General features: G+C 42.2%; 1 protein-coding gene across 1 annotated transcript in view; it reads right to left on the bottom strand.

Annotated features, from left to right (window-relative positions):
* Positions 1 to 326: 326 nt before the first annotated feature.
* LOC144767713 (protein RoBo-1-like) overlaps positions 327 to 21,384 on the bottom strand; it is a 171,988-nt gene continuing 150,930 nt past the window's right edge. The window contains exon 4 of the mRNA XM_078651103.1: positions 327 to 480. Within this exon, the coding sequence (XP_078507229.1) occupies positions 350 to 480 (131 nt within the window). The 3' untranslated portion in view covers positions 327 to 349. The remainder of the gene's footprint in view (positions 481 to 21,384) is intronic.

The following is a 21,384-nucleotide window of genomic DNA, read 5'->3' as shown; positions in this document are numbered from 1 at the left end:
CGATATTTTCTCCAAACGATATTTAAAACTCGATATTTTGTCCATTCGATATTGTGGAGTCGATATTATGTCTGTGCACCCCTACAGGTGTAACCCAACCTAAAGGCAAAGCTGGATCAATGGAGGTGGGATTGGCCGACACGCAGCATGGTGTTTTATAGTGTGCCTCACCTTGGGTGAAATATTTGTAGTCAGGATGGTGGTAAGGAGATGTAGTTAGTTCAAATTTTGGTCATGTTTGTAAAACCCAACTCTCATCATCAGATGGTTTGAGTCAAGTGGCCACAGTAAATTATTGATGATGCTAACAATGATTAACAAGGAGGGATTGTAGACCTCTAGGGTCATTTCAAACTTTATTGGGAGAAAAACAATTTAATTTAACACGATATCCTTCAGGTAACATTTTGCTGAAAATTCCGGTATCACAGGTATCTTTGGTAGCACACCCTTTCAGGCTGTACATTATCACCGTCCCATCTGAAACACAAAGACAGCACACTTCAGTTTCCCATCCTCTAGTGTACTTGTAAATTGGTAAAATTGTAGAACTCTGCATAATATGCATTGTTTGTCTGGGTGGGACAGTGAGTATGAAAAGCTGTACATCACATAACTTGCATGTTTGATGATAGAACTGAGTCTTTTTTCTACACAGAGGCACCAAACAATGTCCTTATTTCTGTTCAGTTATGATACTACGAATGTAATAAGAGAACATAGCGGCACATGCATCATTGTAAATTGCAGTGGCAAAGGGGCAGAATCGCAGAATCTGCCCCTTAGGGACCGCACTTTTTGCATCCTCCCAAATGCAATAATCGCTATTTAAGTAATTGCTAAATTTGTGATTACTTAAATTGCAATTGCATTTAGGGAATTGCAAATTGGATTCCCTAAATGCAATGCAACAATAAAAAAATGGTAATTTGTGTGAACTTTGAAAAATGCACAAAAGTGCATTTTTCAAAGTTCTATGTTGCACTCACACACACAGTTCTATGTTGCACACATGCATGCCCTTTGGGCATGCGTGTGCAACAGGTCTTTAAATTGCAATTTTAGGGGTACATCAAAGTGTCCTTTCCTTTTGGGACACTTGCACCCTTGAAATTGCATGCGCAATTTGCGAGTACCTATTTTGTACTCGAAAATTGCATATGCAATTCCCATTGATTCCTGTGGGCCGCTTGGCCCATAGGAATGAATGGGAAGCAATTCCTTATTTGCGTTTGGCAATTTGCTAGTTGCAAATGAGGAATGTGTAGGAATCGCACATTTTCTTGCGATTCCTTCATGCATAAGCATTTGCGATTCCTAAATTGCGATTTCATAACATTCACAAATTAGAACTCAGAAATGCATACTTTGATGTACGTGCCCCATAATGTGGTATTGACTGCACTTGGTGGGAACCTCAAACCCAGATGGGTAAATTGCACAGAGCAAAAATAACACATTTCTAGAATGAACACTTTTACTGCCATAAGTCACTTCAATATTATATTATGTGCGTGTTACTTGTTCATTGTACTGCATTCTACATTCCTCAAACCTTTAAGCCGACACATGTTTTGCTTGTTGTTTGGATTGATCTAATAAGCTTTCTGAGGACTGAATTGGGCAATAAATCATGAAACCAAAAGTTGAAACAAATAAAAAACATCAGGTTCCTCTTACACTTTCTCAGATATGCAGCAAGTATATTAGTGGAATTAGGGCAACATGTGCTTGATTAACAATACATTGGTGCCCAACAGCCAAGCAGCCAGTACAATGAGATATAAGGATACCAGTGATGTATACTTTAGTGAACAGACAGCAGGTGCATTTAGAGGGATAATCACTTGATACATGGATATCAAAGAATACTGTTTTATGAATGTGTTGTAATATCATAGCTGCTGTGGTTGTTCATACTATCATGTACTAAACCATTGTACATATGGGGCTCAACAACTTTTAATCTTTTTTAGTTCATAGTATGACGCAAATCTTGGGGGGATCCACTTTGGCTTACCAGGCAATAAAACATATTAGGAAGAGCATCTTTATTTATTTTATTTTTATTTAAGGAGTTTTATATAGCGCTGGCTCGACCCGGGGGTATTGCGGCGCTTTACAACAATTTTTCGCAAGAGAAACACAAATTGAGCAGTGTTAAGCACAGAGGTACGGAAAGTCCAAGAACTCCGTGCAATGTTGAGGTAGTATGTGAGTCCTGCGGTAACCTCGATGATTGCACATTGTCTTGGGGGTGCACAGTCAAAATATTGAGTTTGAAATATCGACCTACAAAAATATCGTGTTGGAAATATCGAAGGCACATAATATCGAGGTCAAGAATATCGTTGAGGGGGCGTGGCTTAGCGGGCAACGATGGTGGACGCAGCTTGCTAGAGCTCCCACCGGCCCGACCGTTATCCGGCAATTTATCCTGGCTCCTGAACCTGCTTCGTAGCCCACACCTGCGGTGATCATGGCGGAGGGCAGGAGGTGTTGTCCGGTGCACTTTTCGGTGCTCCCGGATTCTTTGCAGTCACGATAGCAGCAGCGGCAGTTTGCGGCCTAGTCCCTGAGGGGGAGCCGGGACCTCGATTTTGACGCCTCCCGGTCGGAGGGTCTCCGCGCCGGCTGGCTGGGCCAACATTTCTCCAGGGCCTGCGGCCCCCCCTTGGAGGCGGAACAGTGGGCATATCCACGGACCTGCCCGCAGTGGTGGGAGCACCGACCTGAGCTGAGGGAAAGGCTGGAGGGCACTGCGGCCTACATCGGGCCGAGAGACCGGGACCTCGAGTTTCAAGACTCCCAGCCGCGAGGGCAGGAGCATTGCGGTGGCTGAGGAGTCGACTGGAGCGGCTGGGGACACGGTGCCCCCCGGGGCGAGCGCCTGCCCAGGAGTCTGGTGTGCTCCCTTGCCTCAGACGAGTGTGGGGATCGATCCTGAGTGGACCCGGTGGCGGCGCCTGGTGAGACAGCATATTAGTCGGTGACTCTGTGTGGCAACGAGGAACACCAGCGGCCAGACCAAATAACTCCGGTGAGTGCCCGAGACAGTTGGCCAGTGGGGCTCCTCTGCTGGGTGCTAGTGGTGGATCGCTGCGTGGCCTGGTGTGGGTCCACGGGGCCCCCCCTTTGTGGCTAGGGTTTGGAGTGGGGCCATCACAGAGCGGAGACTGGGCCCGGCTGGAACGCCGTGGTGCACCATAATCTTGGGGTCTTGGGGGCAGCCTCGTGGAACCCGATGCCCCCCCCTGGCAGCAGACGACGATAGCGTGGAGGACTTGGGTGCCTGGAGTTCCTCGTGTGGTGTACTCTTGCTTACATTTAGAGGTGCGGGGGGTCGGCACCGAGACTATCTACAGATACTCCGAAATCAGTTGGACCCAGGTGTACTGCGACCATGACCAGAGGCGGGGGTGGCAGCGGGTCCGCCAAGCAGGGAACCCTGGATAAGTTTACGGGCCAAGTGGGGTGCCTGGTGCCTCGGGCGGAGGCCACGGACCGGGCCCCGACAATGCAGCACTTATGGCGGCGATTACCCAGTCCAGAGACATGCTGGACGCCAAGATTGGGGCAGTCGGCGCGGATGTGACCCTATTGCGTCAGGACCTGCGGAACGCTGTGGTGCGTATTACTGAGGCGGAATCCAGGATATCGGTGGTGGAGGACGACGTTGGGACCTTGAAGCGGAATAGGCGGCAATGGAAAATGTCCAGAGAGGCCTTGCGCTCCGCGTGGAAGATGCGGAAGGGCGGGCGCGCAGAAACAACCTTCGCTTCGTGGGATTTCCGGAAGGCTGCGAGAAGGGAAACATGGAACTGTTCTTGTCCCAATGGTTGGAGTCCTGGCTTCCCCCAGACGTTCTGTCACGATGCTTTGTGATTGAGCGCGCACATAGAGCCCTGACGCAGAAGCCGCCGGCGGGGGAGCGGCCCAGGCTGGTGATTGCTAGGATTCTGAATTTCCACGACAGGGACACTATCCTACGGGAGGCGAGGACCAAAGACTCTCTTTTATTTGAAAACCAGAAGATAATGATCTTTCCGGATTACACCAAGATCGTGCAACAACAACGTCACTCGTTCATTGCCGCCAAGGCAAAACTACGAGGTCTGAAGAATATCGTTGGACAGAATATCGACCCCACGGTAAGTAATACTGATTTTTTTTATATCGATGTAAGTAATATTGAAGTTACTAATTTGTACTATTTGTATTATTGTTATGTATTTTATTAAGTATGTGTAATATTTTTTTTGTAAAGTACTTTACTTGTTTTAAATGATATGTGTATTATTTTTATATATTAATAATGTTATTTTTAAGTACATTTTATGTTTTAGTACCGAAGCGGGTTGTGGGTTTATAGGGGAATAGGGTGGGAAGTAATTTAAATATACTAAATTGATTATTAATTTTTAGGAATTATAAATTAATTTTAATTAATGTTTGTGTTTATTTCTGTAGCGGGTTGTGGGTTTATAGGGGAATTGGGTGGGAAGTAATTTAATTATAATAACACATTTTTTTTTTTATTGGAATGGGTAAATATTTTATTTTTAATTAATTAATTGGTAATTAATTATGTTATTTGATCATTAATATTTTGAATTGGTGATTAATGTTTTTTAATTGGTAAATCATTGCTTTAATTGGTAATTCATTTTTTTAATTGGTAAATATTTATTTTTATTGGTAATTCATTTTTTTAATTGGCAGATTATTATTTTAATTGGTAATTAATTCGTTGGGGTAATTAATTTTGGTAATTGGTAATTAATGTTTTAATTGGTAATTATTGTTTTATTAATTGGAAAATATTTTTAATAAATTGGTAATCCATGTTTCATAAAAAAGTATTATTTGGTATAAAAAATAATTTTATTTTTTAATATTTTTTAATTGTGAATTAATTTTACATAATTACATTTTTTTGTATAGAAACTTTTTTTATTGTTCAATATTTATTATTTTGTGACTAATATTTATTAATTAATATTTATTGGTATTTATTGTTAATTTATTGATAATGTATTGTTAATTAATTATTCAATTGTAATTATGTTTTTAGGAATTATTAATGGGTATTTGTAAAAGATGTAGAGTTATTAAAAAATTAAATTATTTATTATTTTAAATACAAATGTTGTTTATAAATATGTTATATTTAAATTCTACGCTATCCAATGTTTTCCCTACTGTTTCACTCTCCGGAGTTGGAATAGTAATTTTTACCCCGACACTAGCCAACGCTTTTCCTAATGTTGCAGTCTGTGGAGTTGGAATAGTAATTCTAACCCCTACCATATCCAACGCTTTTATTACTGTAGCACCTTTTGGAGTTGGAATAGTAATTTTGACCCCTACGCTATCCAACGGTTTCTCTACTGTAGCGCCCTCTGGAGTTGGAATATTAAGTTTTTACCCCTACGCTATCCAATGTTTTCCCTACTGTAGCACCCTTTGGAGTTGGAATACTAATTTTTACCCCTACGCTATCCAACGCTTTCCCTACTGTAGCGCCCTCTGGAGTTGGAATATGAATTTTTACCCCTACGCTATCCAATGCTTTCCCTACGGTTGCACCCTCTGTAGTTGGAATAGTATTTTTTACCCCTACACTATCCAACGCTTTCCCTACTGTAGCGCCCTCTGAAGTTGGAATAATAATTTTTACCCCTACACTATCCAACTTTTTCCCTACTGTTGCCACCTCTGGAGTTGGAATAGTAATTTTTACCCCTACGCTATCCAACGCTTTCCCTACTGTTGCCCCCTCTGGAGTTGGAATAGTAATTTTTACCTCTACGCTATCCAAAGCTTTCCCTACTTGCCCCCTGGAGTTGGAGTAGTAATTTTTACTGCTACGCTATCCAACGCTTTCCCTACTGTAGCACCCTCTGGAGTTGGAATAGTAATTTGTACCCCTACGCTATCCAACGCTTTCCCCACTGTTGCATTTTCTGAAGACTTTGAATAGTAATTTCATTTATTTATCTATTTAATATTTTTATTATTATTTTTGATAATGTAGTATATTATTAATTTTAAAAATATTGAAAGTATATTTAATTTTTTAAATGTATTAAATGTATTATATATACATATTTAATTTTTATTTATGCTATTTTTTGATGTGTGTAGTTGTATTTGTAATTTATAATACTTTAAAATAATTTATTAAAATAATTATTAAAACGTATTATTAGGTAAGTATATATTATATTTTTTATGTATATGTTTAAATAATGTTATATTATTGTATATGTATTATTTATAAATGTTAAACATTATTAAATATTTTTAACTGTGTTTATTTGGTTTATAATTATTATTTACATTATTTTACACTTTTTTTAATTAAAAAAAAAGATATTTTTAATTATGATATTTTTAACTTTGATATATTTTTTCGATATTTTTGCCCTTACCATGTTGTAGATAGGCTGTCGATATTCTTGCTTCCGATATTCCAACGTCGATTTTTGTGTAGGTCAATATTTTTTTGTAGATATTGTGTCAGTAATTGTCAGAGCTCAAGTTTTTACGCCTTAATTTCTTACCGGTTCTTGCACAGGAACAGAGATGCTAGGTCCCAACTCCCTCTAGGCAATGCCAGCAGGTCTATACTCAGAACCTTCTGGTCATTACCCTAAGGGAAGGGGGAAATTGGATAAAATAATAAACAAAGTAGAGACTGGTCCAGAAAGGCTCCTTCCGTCAGTGGTTGGTGAACACCCTCTGCTCTGTTAATGGAACCTGTAAATTAATGCATCATTACTATCTAACATTCAAAACCCTATTACTTAAATTTCTCTATTGTAACTCTCACCCACCCTGGCTTTCTGGACCTTAGCTGCTCTTCTGGTTTTTTAAATGATGTTTTTATTCCTCATCAGTTAGTTGTTACTGGTGGAAGAAAATAACATTATTAGTTCTCTTATCTTTTAATCCTAGTTAATTATATCTTTTGTTTAGGATTGTCACTTACTTCACTAACTGAGGAGACTCTCTTTTAAATGGGTTCCTGTGTTGGCGCCTTTTCTGTTAACTTCTCTTTTTTTCTCCTATTAGGTTTATCCTGGAGAAGTGAGTATTTACATATTTACATTGGTTTCAGTAATAGTTCTGTAGTCCTTCATTTGCCCTTGAAAACTAACTTTTCTTTTACTCTCTAACACAGGTTAATCTCCAGTAAAGTCTTGCCTCTGCCTTGGCTTCTGTTGAGAATTTCGAATGACATTCAGGTAAGAACGAACAGTACTTATTTGCTTGGTGGAATTCTGTAATCTTTTTTTTTATTAATAGCCTCTATCTCTCCCTAAGCCTTCTAGCGTGCATTACAAGTTAACATAGTTCTGAGTTCCAAAGTTTTACAACAGATTATTTCCAGGTTCTATATTTCTTGTTTTTAACTTAGCTCTGAATATTCTGCTCTTCTCTGCTGACAAGACTTGGCTCTCTTCAGCTTCAGCTCCGAATTCCTCAGCTCTGGTTAAACACTCGTGCTGAATTAAATTGTCAAGTAGGGTCGTAAATCTTCTCTTCTTCTCATAGAGAATGTTTTCAGGGGAAAAATAATTACACTAATTTGCTCTAAACTCTAAATGAAACGAGCGCTCCTCACAATGGACTGTCTAGGTGGGAAACTTCAGTGAAGTGCGTCGTTATTAAAACGCTCGCGCTTCACCTAGCTCTCAGGCAAGCTGTGCCCTCGGAGACTAGAACGCCCCCCTTCAATTCCAATACGGCGGCCATCTTATGTCTCCAGTAATGGACCCGATCGGTCCAAGTACAGTAATCAGAGAACCCCTGACTCTTTTGTGAAGTGTTTATACCGCAAATACTGGCATTAGGCATGGCGGTTCTGACAGTACCCCCCAACAAGGCAGCTTCTTTCCCTCTCGGTTTTGTGGGGAATTGTTGATGAAAAGACTTGATCAACCTAGGAGCATGAACATTCTCTTCCAGTTCCCAAGACCGCTCCTCAGGACCATAGCCCTTCCAATCTATGAAGTAGTACAGCCTACCTCTAGACCTTTTAGAGTCCAAAATTTATTTTTCCTCAAACTCAGTTCCTGTATCTAATTGAATTGGTTTTGGAGGTGATTTGGTTCTTAGACCTGCCGAAGCTTTCTTTAACAAGGAGACGTGAAAAACTGGGTACATTTTAAATCTAGGTGGTAATTCCACTCGATAAGTGACCTGATTGATTTTTTCTTTGATAGGATAAGGTCCAATAAATCGGGGCTGAAACTTGGGATTCCCTTTTAACCTTAAGTTTCTAGTACTCAACCAAACTTGATCCCCTATACCCAGGGTTGGACCTTCTCGTCTCCTTCTCTCTGCATAACCCCTATACTTTTCTTTAGCCTTGGTAAGGTTGTCTACTGCCCTCCGCTGTGTTTGATGCAAATGTGAAACTACTTCTTTTACCGCAGGAACTGTGATATCAGTTTGTCGTATAGTTGCATTTGGGTGCCTGCCGTAATTTAGATAGAAGGGGGAGTAACCTGTCGAACTGTTCTTCGCATTATTATGGGCAAACTCCGCCGTCCACAAATAGTCCAACCAATTTCCCTCCTCCTTCAAAAGAAATAACCTCAGGTACTGCTCTAATTCTTGATTCACCCTCTCGGTCTGACCATCTGTCTCCGGATGATAACTAGTGGAGAATCTGACCTCAGTTCCTAATCCTTCCATAAAGGCTTTCCAAAAATGAGACACACATTGGGAACCTCTGTCCGAGATTACTATTTTGGGTATTCCATGTATCTTAACTATCTGGGAACTGAAATGAGCTGCTAGCTGCTAGCTGTAATGCGGTAAAATGAGCCATCTTGGAAAAAGCATCTACCACTACTAGGATGGTATCATAACCCTGACTAATGGGTAAGTCAATAATGAGGTCTAATGTGACTGTGTGCCATGGGTAAGGTGGAGTGGGCAATGGTTGCAGAAAACCCTTTGGGGCCAACATTTCCGATTTTCCCTGAGCGCAGATCCGACAGGACTTAACATATCTCTCAATATCGGAAGTCATCTTCGGCCACCAATAATGTCTTTTTATCAACTCTTCAGTCTTGGCCTCTCCCTTATGGCCAGCCAATTTATCATCATGACATTCCTGCATAATTTGTTGTTGCATCTCAGTGGTGGGTACATACAAGGCATCTTAGTAGGGCAACTGTTGGATGATCTTTCTATCCGAATCTTCTTTTGCCCAATTCTGCATAGCTTCCGGGCTCATGACTTCTGCAATGTTTCTTTCCAGACTGATTGAAGTGGTGACTCCTATTATCTTGGTACTTGGAATGATTAGTTGGCTTTCCGTAACTACCTTCTGAGCTTCAGTACCAATCCTGGACAATGCATCCGCTTTTCCATTCTGAGCTCCAGGACGATACGTGATTACCAAATCGTAGTCTTCAAAGTATAGAGACCACCTTAACTGCCTGGGAGTAAGGGTTCTTGCCATCTTTAGAAATTTTAAATTCCTATGATCTGTAAACACCGTCACCTGATCTTGAGCCCCCATCAAATAATGTCGCCACTCCTTAAAAGCATCTTTTATAGCCAGCAACTCCTTCTCAGTGATGGTGTAATTAATCTCAGCCGAGGGTAATTTTCTGGAGCGATAAGCGACCGGATGCAGTTGACCTGTGGTTTTATGTCGTTGAGACAAAACTCCTCCTACAGCTTGGTCGGATGCATCCGTCTCAACATAAAAAGGTTCATTAGGATCAGCATGTAACAGGACGGGTGCAGTGGTGAAGTCTGTCTTTAAAGATCGAAAGGCTTCCTCAGCCTCTTTGGTCCATTCGAACATGATTCCTTTTCTCAGCAATTTGGTGAGGGGGAGGATCTTCCTAGAAAATTCACTAATAAATCGCCGATAGAAATTGGCAAATCCAATGAAGCTTTGGACTTCTTTTACACTTGTAGGAGATTCCCAGTTCGTTACTGCTTCCACCTTTTTCTGATCCATCAAGATTCCAGTAGGCGAAAGGACAAAACCTAAAAACTCCACTTGTGACACATCAAAAGCACACTTTTCGAGTTTTAGAAACAACCTATTCTCTTGTAGCTTCTTCAACACCCCTTTTACTTGCTCATTGTGTCTTGCCACATCGGAGGAGTAAATTAAGATGTCATCCATGTACCCAATAGCGCATTGATCTATAAATTCTTTCAAGATGTCGTTGATGAAGTGCTGAAAAGCAGCTGGGGCATTGAATAGACCATAAGGCATGACCTGGTATTCAAATAGGCCAAACCTAGTCCGAAAGGCCGTCTTCCACTCGTCTCCTTTGCGCATTCCGACTAGGTGATAGGTGCCCCTAAAGTCCAATTTTGTGTAGATGCGAGCTCCCTTTACTTGGTCCAAGAGCACCGAGATCAATGGCAGGGGGTACCATTTTTTCTTGGTAATCTTGTTGATTGCCCTATAGTCGATGCACGATCGCAAGTCTCCCTCCTTCTTCGGCACGAAAAATAACGGAGATGAGACAGGGGACTGGAGAAGGTCGAATTAATCTATTTGCGAGATACTTGTCCAGGTACTCCTTCAGATGATGATTTTCTTTTTCCGTTAGCGCATAAACACGACTGCATGGTAAATTTAAACCAATTTCCAAATCTATTTTGCAGTCATATACTCTATGAGGAGGTAGTTGCTCAGCCTCAGTTTCGTTGAACACATTTTTGAACTCTTCATACTCTTCAGGAATTTCCGGAATATGGATTACGCACATGGAATGCCCCGTAGAACACAAAGGCAAGGCCGGATTACTCTCCCAGGACTTCTCCGCAGCACCAAAACAATTCTCATGGCAATAATTTGAGTTCATCACAATGGTTCTGGAGCTCTAATCGATCGTTGGGTTGTGCTCAGTAAGCCATGGAAGACCTAAAATTAATTGAAATTGTGGCGCGTCAATCAAATTGAACTGAATTCTTTCCTTATGTCCGTCTCCGGAGATCTGTTGTATTAACTCGGTGTGGCTCACGATTGGTCCTGACGAAAGATTGGTTCCATCCACCGCCTGGACGGGCTCACTCCTTATCTTCTTGATAGCTTGAATGCCCACCTTAGCCGCAAATCTCAAATCACAAACGTTTCCGGTGGCTCCTGAATCTATCATGACTGACACTTCCGTCAGAATTGTCTCCCCGAACCTCACTTCCAAAGACAGGTTCAAGTGTGGAGCTGCAGATTGCAAAGTATTTGCTACTCGATGTTCGTTTGGAGTTATTTCTTGAATCGCACCCACCTGTTCAACTCCCCCCACAGGTGGTGCCGTTAGTTTTCCTTCGGCTTGTAAATATTTCTGGGCTTCTTTGGACAATTTCTAACGAAATGTCCCCCAATTCCGTAATACATACATACATTTCCAGCTCTCCTTTTATCTTTCTCCTCGTATGGTTCCAATTTGCATAGGTTCTGTTCCATGTTGGTTTTCTACACTTCTCACACCCTCAGATCGAACTCTGTCAAATCTTGGAGTAATTGGTCTAAGGTCTTTTTTCTTTTCTCCTCTTCTTTCACCCTGACGAAAGTCTATCTCCAGACCAAATCTATCAGCGCCGAAATCTCCGTGGGTCGATTTGGAATTTGGGCCAGGGTATCCTTTAGTTCATCTCTCAACCCACGATAAAACACCGCCGCTCTCTTGCTTTCTGGCCAGTTAGTCTCCACCACCAACTTGTTGAACTGGGCCAAGTAAGCTATTAAATCTCGGTTCCCTTGCCGCAAGTCGAGTAGTTCATTATCCACCACTTGGGATATTCTCCGTCGGTCAAATATTCGAAGGAATTCCTGTTTGAATTCTTCAAAGTTTCTTAACAAAGGGTCATCCCAGGAGACTAGGGGCATAGACCATGAAGCGGCGTCTCCACTCAGATATGAGAGTATGAATGCCACCCTAGACTGCGCATCAGGGAAGATCGAAGGGCGGCACATAAAGTGTAGGGAGCATTATGAAAGAAATATTTGCACCTTCTGAGGATCTCCATTAAATCTTTCAGGGGCTGCCAATGGAATGACTGGGGATAGGGAATGAATCACCTGTGTGGTAGATCTATTGGCCGCTTCCAAAACTGGGTTCATTGCTTCCCTCTCCAGTGTACTAGATGGCCTAAGTCTTAAAGCTAATTCTGCAGTTTCCTTTCTTGCACTGACTAACTCTAGTCTAAGACTTTGATTTTCTTCTCTGACCGCTCCCAGCTCTTTTTGTATTGCATCTAGTATTGTCCCAAGGGATTGTATATCCATTCCTTCCGCCATCTCTGTTCGGGTGCGAAAACAACTTGGGCACTTCACTCTGTCAGAGCTCAAGTTTTTACGCCTTAATTTCTTACCGGTTCTTGCACAGGAACAGAGATGCTAGGTCCCAACTCCCTCTAGGCAATGCCAGCAGGTCTATACTCAGAACCTTCTGGTCATTACCCTAAGGGAAGGGGGAAATTGGATAAAATAACAAACAAAGAAGAGACTGGTCCCGAAAGGCTCCTTCCGTCAGTGGTTGGCGAAAACACCCTCTGCTCTGTTAATGGAACCTGTAAATGAATGTATCATTACTATCTAACATTCAAAACACTTTTACTTGAATTTCTCTATTGTAACTCTCACCCACCCTGGCTTTCCTGGACCTTAGCTGCTCTTCTGGTTTTTTAAATGATGTTTTTATTCCTCATCAGTTAGTTGTTTCTGGTGGAAGAAAATAACATTATTAGTTCTCTTATCTTTTAATCCTAGTTAATTATATCTTTTGTTTAGGATTGTCACTTACTTCACTAACTGAGGAGACTCTCTTTTAAATGGGTTTCTGTGTTGGCGCCTTTTCTGTTAACCTCTCTTTTCTTCTCTTATTAGGTTTATCCTGGAGAACGCCACTGCTGCTCTCGTGAGTATTTACATATTTACATTGGTTTCAGTAATAGTTCTGTAGTCCTTCATTTGCCCTTGAAAACTAACTTTTCTTTTACTCTCTAACACAGGTTAATCTCCAGTAAAGTCTTGCCTCTGCCTTGGCTTCTGTTGAGAATTTCGAATGACATTCAGGTAAGAACGAACAGTACTTATTTGCTTGGCGGAATTCTGTAATCTTTTTTTTTATTAATAGCTTCTATCTCTCCCTAAGCCTTCTGGCGTGTATTACAAGTTAACATAGTTCTGAGTTCCAAAGTTTTACAACAGATTATTTCCAGGTTCTATATTTCTTGTTTTTAACTTAGCTCCGAATATTCTGCTGACAAGACTTGGCTCTCTTCCGCTTCAGCTCCGAATTCCTCAGCTCTGGTTAAACACTCGTGCTGAATTAAATTGTCAAGTAGGGTCATAAATCTTCTCTTCTTCTCATAGAGAATGTTTTCGGGGGAAAAATAATTACACTAATTTGCTCTAAACTCTAAATGAAACGAGCGCTCCTCACAATGGACTGTCTAGGCGGGAAACTTCAGTGAAGTGCGTGGTTATTAAAACGCTCGCGCTTCACTTAGCTCTCAGGCAAGCTGTGCCCTCGGAGACTAGAACGCCCGCCTTCAATTCCAATACGGCAGTCATCTTATGTCTCCAGTAATGGACCCGATCGGTCCAAGTACAGTAATCAGAGAACCCCTGACTCTTTTGTGAAGTGTTTATACCGCAAATACTGGCATTAGGCATGGCGGTTCTGACAGTACCCCCCAACAAGGCAGCTTCTTTCCCTCTCGGTTTTGTGGGGAACCGTTGATGAAAAGACTTGATCAACCTAGGAGCATGAACATTCTCTTCCAGTTCCCAAGACCGCTCCTCAGGACCATAGCCCTTCCAATCTATGCAGTAGTACAGCCTACCTCTAGACCTTTTAGAGTCAAAATTTATTTTACCTCAAACTCAGTTCCTGTCTCTAATTGAATTGGTTTTGGAGGTGATTTGGTTTTAGACCTGCCGAAGCTTTCTTTAACAAGGAGACGTGAAAAACTGGGTGAATTTTAAATCTAGGTGGTAATTCCACTCGATAAGTGACCTGATTGATTTTTTCTTTGATAGGATAAGGTCCAATAAATCGGGGCTGAAACTTCCGATTCCCTTTTAACCTTAAGTTTCTAGTACTCAACCAAACTTGATCCCCTATACCCAGGGTTGGACCTTCTCATCTCCTTCTGTCTGCATAACCATTATACTTTTCTTTAGCCTTGGTAAGGTTGTCTACTGCCCTCAGCTGTGTTTGATGCAAATGTGAAACTACTTCTTTTACCGCAGGAACTGTGATATCAGTTTGTCGTATAGTTGCATTTGGGTGCCTGCCGTAATTTAGATAGAAGGGGGAGTAACCTGTCGAACTGTTCTTTGCATTATTATGGGCAAACTCCGCCGTCCACAAATAGTCCGACCAATTTCCCTCCTCCTTCAAAAGAAATAACCTCAGGTACTGCTCTAATTCTTGATTCACCCTCTCGGTCTGACCATCTGTCTCCGGATGATAACTAGTGGAGAATCTGACCTCAGTTCCTAATCCTTCCATAAAGGCTTTCCAGAAATGAGACACAAATTGGGAACCTCTGTCCGAGATTACTATTTTGGGTATTTCATGTATCTTAACTATCTGGGAACTGAAATGAGCTGCTAGCTGCTAGCTGTAATGCGGTAAAATGAGCCATCTTGGAAAAAGCATCTACCACTACTAGGATGGTATCATAACCCTGACTAATGGGTAAGTCAGTAATGAGGTCTAATGTGACTGTGTGCCATGGGTAAGGTGGAGTGGGCAATGGTTGCAGAAGACCCTTTGGGGCCAACATTTCCGATTTTCCCTGAGCGCAGATCCCACAGGACTTAACATATCTCTCAATATCGGAAGTCATCTTCGACCACCAATAATGTCTTTTTATCAACTCTTCAGTCTTGGCCTCTCCCTTATCGCCAGCCAATTTATCATCATGACATTCCTGCATAATTTGTTGTTGCATCTCAGTGGTGGGTACATACAAGGCATCTTAGTAGGGCAACTGTTGGATGATCTTTCTATCCGAATCTTCTTTTGCCCAATTCTGCATAGCTTCCGGGCTCTTGACTTCTGCAATGTTTCTTTCCAGACTGATTGAAGTGGTGGCTCCTATTATCTTGGTACTTGGAATGATTAGTTGGCTTTCCGTAACTACCTTCTGAGCTTCAGTACCAATCCTGGACAATGCATCCGCTTTTCCATTCTGAGCTCCAGGACGATACGTGATTACCAAATCGTAGTCTTCAAAGTATAGAGACCACCTCAACTGCCTGGGAGTAAGGGTTCTTGCCATCTTTAGAAATTTTAAATTCCTATGATCTGTAAACACCGTCACCTGATCTTGAGCCCCCATCAAATAATGTCGCCACTCCTTAAAAGCATCTTTTATAGCCAGCAACTCCTTCTCAGTGATGGTGTAATTAATCTCAGCCGAGGGTAATTTTCTGGAGCGATAAGCGACCGGATGCAGTTGACCTGTGGTTTTATGTCGTTGAGACAAAACTCCTCCTACAGCTTGGTCGGATGCATCCGTCTCAACATAAAAAGGTTCATTAGGATCAGCATGTAACAGGACGGGTGCATTGGTGAAGTCTGTCTTTAAAGATCGAAAGGCTTCCTCAGCCTCTTTGGTCCATTCGAACATGATTCCTTTTCTCAGCAATTTGGTGAGGGGGAGGATCTTCCTAGAAAATTCACTAATAAATCGCCGATAGAAATTGGCAAATCCAATGAAGCTTTGGACTTCTTTTACACTTGTAGGAGATTCCCAGTTCGTTACTGCTTCCACCTTTTTCTGATCCATCAAGATTCCAGTAGGCGAAAGGACAAAACCTAAAAACTCCACTTGTGACACATCAAAAGCACACTTTTCCAATTTTAGAAACAATCTATTCTCTTGTAGCTTCTTCAACACCCCTTTTACTTGCTCATGGTGTCTTGGCACATCGGAGGAGTAAATTAAGATGTCATCTATGTACACAATAGCGCATTGATCTATAAATTCTTTCAAGATGTCGTTGATGAAGTGCTGAAAAGCAGCTGGGGCATTGCATAGACCATAAGGCATGACCCGGTATTCAAATAGACCAAACCTAGTCCGAAAGGCCGTCTTCCACTCGTCTCCTTCGCGCATTCCGACTAGGTGATAGGTGCCCCTAAAGTCCAATTTTGTGTAGATGCGAGCTCCCTTTACTTGGTCCAAGAGCACCGAGATCAATGGCATGGGGTACCGTTTTTTCTTGGTAATCTTGTTGATTGCCCTATAGTCGATGCATGATCGCAAGTCTCCCTCCTTCTTCGGCACGAAAAATAACGGAGATGAGACAGGGGACTGGAGAAGGTCCAATGAATCCATTTGCGAGATACTTGTCCAGGTACTCCTTCAGATGATGATTTTCTTTTTCCGTTAGCGCATAAACACGACTGCATGGTAAATTTAAACCAATTTCCAAATCTATTTTGCAGTCATATACTCTATGAGGAGGTAGTTGCTCAGCCTCAGTTTCGTTGAACACATTTTTGAACTCTTCATACTCTTCAGGTATTTCCGGAATATCGATTACGCACATGGAATGCCCCGTAGAACACAAAGGCAAGGCCGGATTACTCTCCCAGGACTTCTCCGCAGCACCAAAACAATTCTCATGGCAATAATTTGAGTTCATCACAATGGTTCTGGAGCTCTAATCGATCGTTGGGTTGTGCTCAGTAAGCCATGGAAGACCTAAAATTAATTGAAATTGTGGCGCGTCAATCAAATTGAACTGAATTCTTTCCTTATGTCCGTTTCCGGAGATCAGTTGTATTAACTCGGTGTGGCTCACGATTGGTCCTGACGAAAGATTGGTTCCATCCACCGCCCGGACAGGCTCACTCCTTATCTTCTTGATAGCTTGAATGCCCACCTTAGCCGCAAATTCTCAAATCACAAACGTTTCCGGTGGCTCCTGAATCTATCATGACTGACACTTCCGTCAGAATTGTCTCCCCGAACCTCACTTCCATAGACAGGTTCAAGTGTGGAGCTGCAGATTGCAAAGTATTTGCTACTCGATGTTCGTTTGGAGTTATTTCTTGAATCACACCCACCTGTTCAACTCCCCCCACAGGTGGTGCCGTTAGTTTTCCTTCGGCTTGTAAATATTTCTGGGCTTCTTTGGACAATTTCTAACGAAATGTCCCCCAATTCCGTAATACATACATAAATTTCCAGCTCTTTTATCTTTCTCCTCGTATGGTTCCAATTTGCATAGGTTCTGTTCCATGTTGGTTTTCTACACTTCTCACACCCTCAGATCGAACTCTGTCAAATCTTGGAGTAATTGGTCTAAGGTCTTTTTTCTTTTCTCCTCTTCTTTCACCCTGACGAAAGTCTATCTCCAGACAAAGTCTATCAGCGACGAAATCTCTGTGGGTCGATTTGGAATTTGGGCCAGGGTATCCTTTAGTTCATCTCTCAACCCACGATAAAACACCGCCGCTCTCTTGCTTTCTGGCCAGTTAGTCTCCACCACCAACTTGTTGAACTGGGCCAAGTAAGCTATTAAATCTCGGTTCCCTTGCCGCAAGTCGAGTAGTTAATTATCCACCACTTGGGATATTCTCCGTCGGTCAAATAGACGAAGGAATTCCTGTTTGAATTCTTCAAAGTTTCTTAACAAAGGGTCATACCGGGAGACTAGGGGCATAGACCATGAAGCAGCGTCTCCACTCAGATATGAGAGTATGAACGCCACCCTAGACTGCGCATCAGGGAAGATCGAAGGGTAGCACATAAAGTGTAGGGAGCATTGTGAAAGAAATATTTGTGCCTTCTGAGGATCTCCATTAAATCTTTCAGGGGCTGCCAATGGAATGACTGGGGATAGGGAATGAATCACCGGTGTGGTAGATCTATTGGCCGCTTCTAATACTGGGTTCATTGCTTCCCTCTCCAGTGTACTAGATGCTAGGTCCCAACTCCCTCTAGGCAATGCCAGCAGGTCTATACTAAGAACCTTCTGGTCATTACCCTAAGGGAAGGGGGAAATTGGATAAAATAACAAACAAAGAAGAGACTGGTCCCGAAAGGCTCCTTCCGTCAGTGGTTGGCGAACACCCTCTGCTCTGTTAATGGAACCTGTAAATTAATGTATCATTACTATCTAACATTCAAAACCCTATTACTTGAATTTCTCTATAGTAACTCTCACCCACCCTGGCTTTCCTGGACCTTAGCTGCTCTTCTGGTTTTTTTAAATGATGTTTTTATTCCTCATCAGTTAGTTGTTTCTGGTGGAAGAAAATAACATTATTAGTTCTCTTATCTTTTAATCCTAGTTAATTATATCTTTTGTTTAGGATTGTCACTTACTTCACTAACTGAGGAGACTCTCTTTTAAATGGGTTTCTGTGTTGGCGCCTTTTCTGTTAACCTCTCTTTTCTTCTCTTATTAGGTTTATCCTGGAGAACGCCACTGCTGTTCTGGTGAGTATTTACATATTTACATTGGTTTCAGTAATAGTTCTGTAGTCCTTCATTTGCCCTTGAAAACTAACTTTTCTTTTACTCTCTAACACAGGTTAATCTCCAGTAAAGTCTTGCCTCTGCCTTGGCTTCTGTTGAGAATTTCGAATGACATTCAGGTAAGAACGAACAGTACTTATTTGCTTGGTGGAATTCTGTAATCTTTTTTTTTATTAATAGCCTCTATCTCTGCCTAAGCCTTCTAGCGTGTATTACAAGTTAACATAGTTCTGAGTTCCAAAGTTTTACAACAGATTATTTCCAGGTTCTATATTTCTTGTTTTTAACTTAGCTCTGAATATTCTGCTCTTCTCTGCTGACAAGACTTGGCTCTCTTCAGCTTCAGCTCCGAATTCCTCAGCTCTGGTTAAACACTCGTGCTGAATTAAATTGTCAAGTAGGGTCGTAAATCTTCTCTTCTTCTCATAGAGAATGTTTTCAGGGGAAAAATAATTACACTAATTTGCTCTAAACTCTAAATGAAACGAGCGCTCCTCACAATGGACTGTCTAGGCGGGAAACTTCAGTGAAATGTGTCGTTATTAAAACGCTCGCGCTTCACCTAGCTCTCGGGCAAGCTGTGCCCTCGGAAACTAGAACGCCCGCCTTCCATTGCAATACGGCGGCCATCTTATGTCTCCAGTAATGGACCCGATCGGTCCAAGTACAGTAATCAGAGAACCCCTGACTCTTTTGTGAAGTGTTTATACCGCAAATACTGGCACTAGGCATGGCGGTACTGAGAGTAATCCTGTCTTGGGTTGAACTGAGGTAGTTCGTTGTAAATACAAAGTCAGAGAGTAATGGAGTCGGTGCTTGCGTTACGGCAGCTGATATCCATTTGGGAGGGAACAGTTGAGGAAGAGGACTTGAAGGTGTTTTTTGAATTTTGCGAAGTATGAGATAGTTCTGAAATCGGCTGGGATAGAGTTCCAGATTTTGGGCGCGTTTCCGGCGAAGGACCTTGCAGCGTTTTTTTTGTTTGCGTGTTTTCATAGGGATGAGAAATAGGGAGATGGAGATCCTGAGGTTTCTGGTCTGGCCAGCCCTCTTGAGTATGGCAGCCAGATACTTCGGTTTTCCTGTGTGTAGTGCTTTGTGCATGAGGCAGGCAGTTCTGAATCTAGCACACTGTTCGATTGGGAGCCATTTTAGTTCCCTAAGTGCTGGTGGAATGTGATCGTATTTACTAATTCCAGTTACCATTTTGGCTGCTGCGTTGAGGGTAGTTTTTAGGGGAGCTATGTGGTATTTTGCTGTACCAGTGAGGGTTGCATTCCCATAGTCGAGTCTGGATAGTACCAGTGATTGGGTGGCTTGTTTCAGATCTTTTGTAGGGATGAATGGTTTCATTTTATTGAGTAACTTCAGATTGAGGAAGGCACTCTCTGCTGAGTTTTTAATGGGATTGGCCATGTCGAGTTTTGGGTTGAGGGTGATTCCTAGTGATTTTATGGAGTTTGCCAGAGTGAGATTACCGTTGAGGGCGTCCAAAGCATTTAGCCATTTTGCAATTTAAGGGTTCTCTTCTTTGTTGGAGATGAGGAGGAGTTCTGTTTTTTCTTGATTACTTTTTAGGTGATTTAAAGACAGCCAGTGTTGGATTTCTTTTAGACTGTTGTTTAGTTTGATGATGTCATTTAAGGAGGAGAGTTCTAGAGAAATCTGGGTGCCATCAGCATAAAGGTGGAAGGCTATGTTAGAATTTTTTAGTATGGTGGTGAGGGGTTCCATGTATATGTTGAACAGTTGTGGTGTGAGCACTGAACCTTGTGGTACTCCCCTGCTGACAGGGTGTAGGTCGGAGGAAGAGTTTTTGATTTTTATCCTTTTTGAATGGTTGTGTAGGAAGGAGGAGAACCAGAGTAAGACTACCTCCTCAGCACCTACTCTTTCTTGTAGGGCCTTGATGAGTAGTTGGTGATCGACCGATAGGTCCAGGAGAATGAGTAGGCAGCATTGGTCGGAATTGAAGGATTTATGGATGTCGTCTGTGATGTTGAGGATCGGGGTCTCCGTACTGTATCCTTTTCTAAACCCCGATTGGGGGAGATCCCGAAGGTTGATGTTGTCCATGTGTTGAGTCAATTGTGAGAGGACACATTTTTCGAGGATTTTGGATAAGAGGGGGAGATTGGAGACTGTTCTGAAGTTATTCAGGTCCTTGTAGTCTAGGCCTGTTTTTTTTAGTAGTGGCGTGGTTTGGCCGACTTTGAGTCAATCAGGTATGCTGCCGGTTCTCAGGGAGTTGTTAATGATCCTGCACCAGAACGGGGCTATAGAGAGTTTTAGTTTTTTGGTCAGTTGGGTGGGTAGAGGGTCAAGGGCGTGGGAGGCGGATTTGGAGGTGGAGATAAGCTTGAGGATCTCAGATTCCGGGATGGGGTTGAAGGGCTTTCAAGTTTTCATGGAGTGCAAGCATGTGCTTGCAATTGTCGCTGGAGGCAGGCTTTTATAGGCTGGGTTGGTGTTGATGTCTAGAGAGAGCTCAATCTTGGATTTTCTTTGTGCGAAGAAGTTGGCAAAGTTTTCGCACAATTCCTTGGAGGCCTGCATAGAGGATTCAGGGGGCTTGGAGGTGTGTTGCTTTATGATTTTAAACAGTTTGTTGGGTCTGTTCTTTCCGTTGTCCAGGGCGGATTTTTCGCTGCACATGTGTTTTTTGAACTTCATTCGAGCTGCTTTTAGTTGTTTGAGTAGGCTAGTGGAGGGGTTGCTTCTCCAAAGTCTTTCTGTAGCACTAAGTTGTCTTTGTTTGTTGTTAATGTCCATGTTTAACCAGGATCTAGATGAAATGGTCCTGTTTTTTTTTCTTTCAGTCGGGCTACTTGGTCTAGAATGGATGTCAAGGTAGTGTTGTAATGGGCAGTGTGTTCTGTAGTGGAT

This window comes from Lissotriton helveticus, chromosome 7 (assembly GCF_964261635.1).
Source record: "Lissotriton helveticus chromosome 7, aLisHel1.1, whole genome shotgun sequence".
NCBI lineage: Eukaryota > Metazoa > Chordata > Amphibia > Caudata > Salamandridae > Lissotriton > Lissotriton helveticus.
Note: the sequence above shows the minus strand (reverse complement) of the source record. Positions and strands in the feature narration are given on the sequence as shown.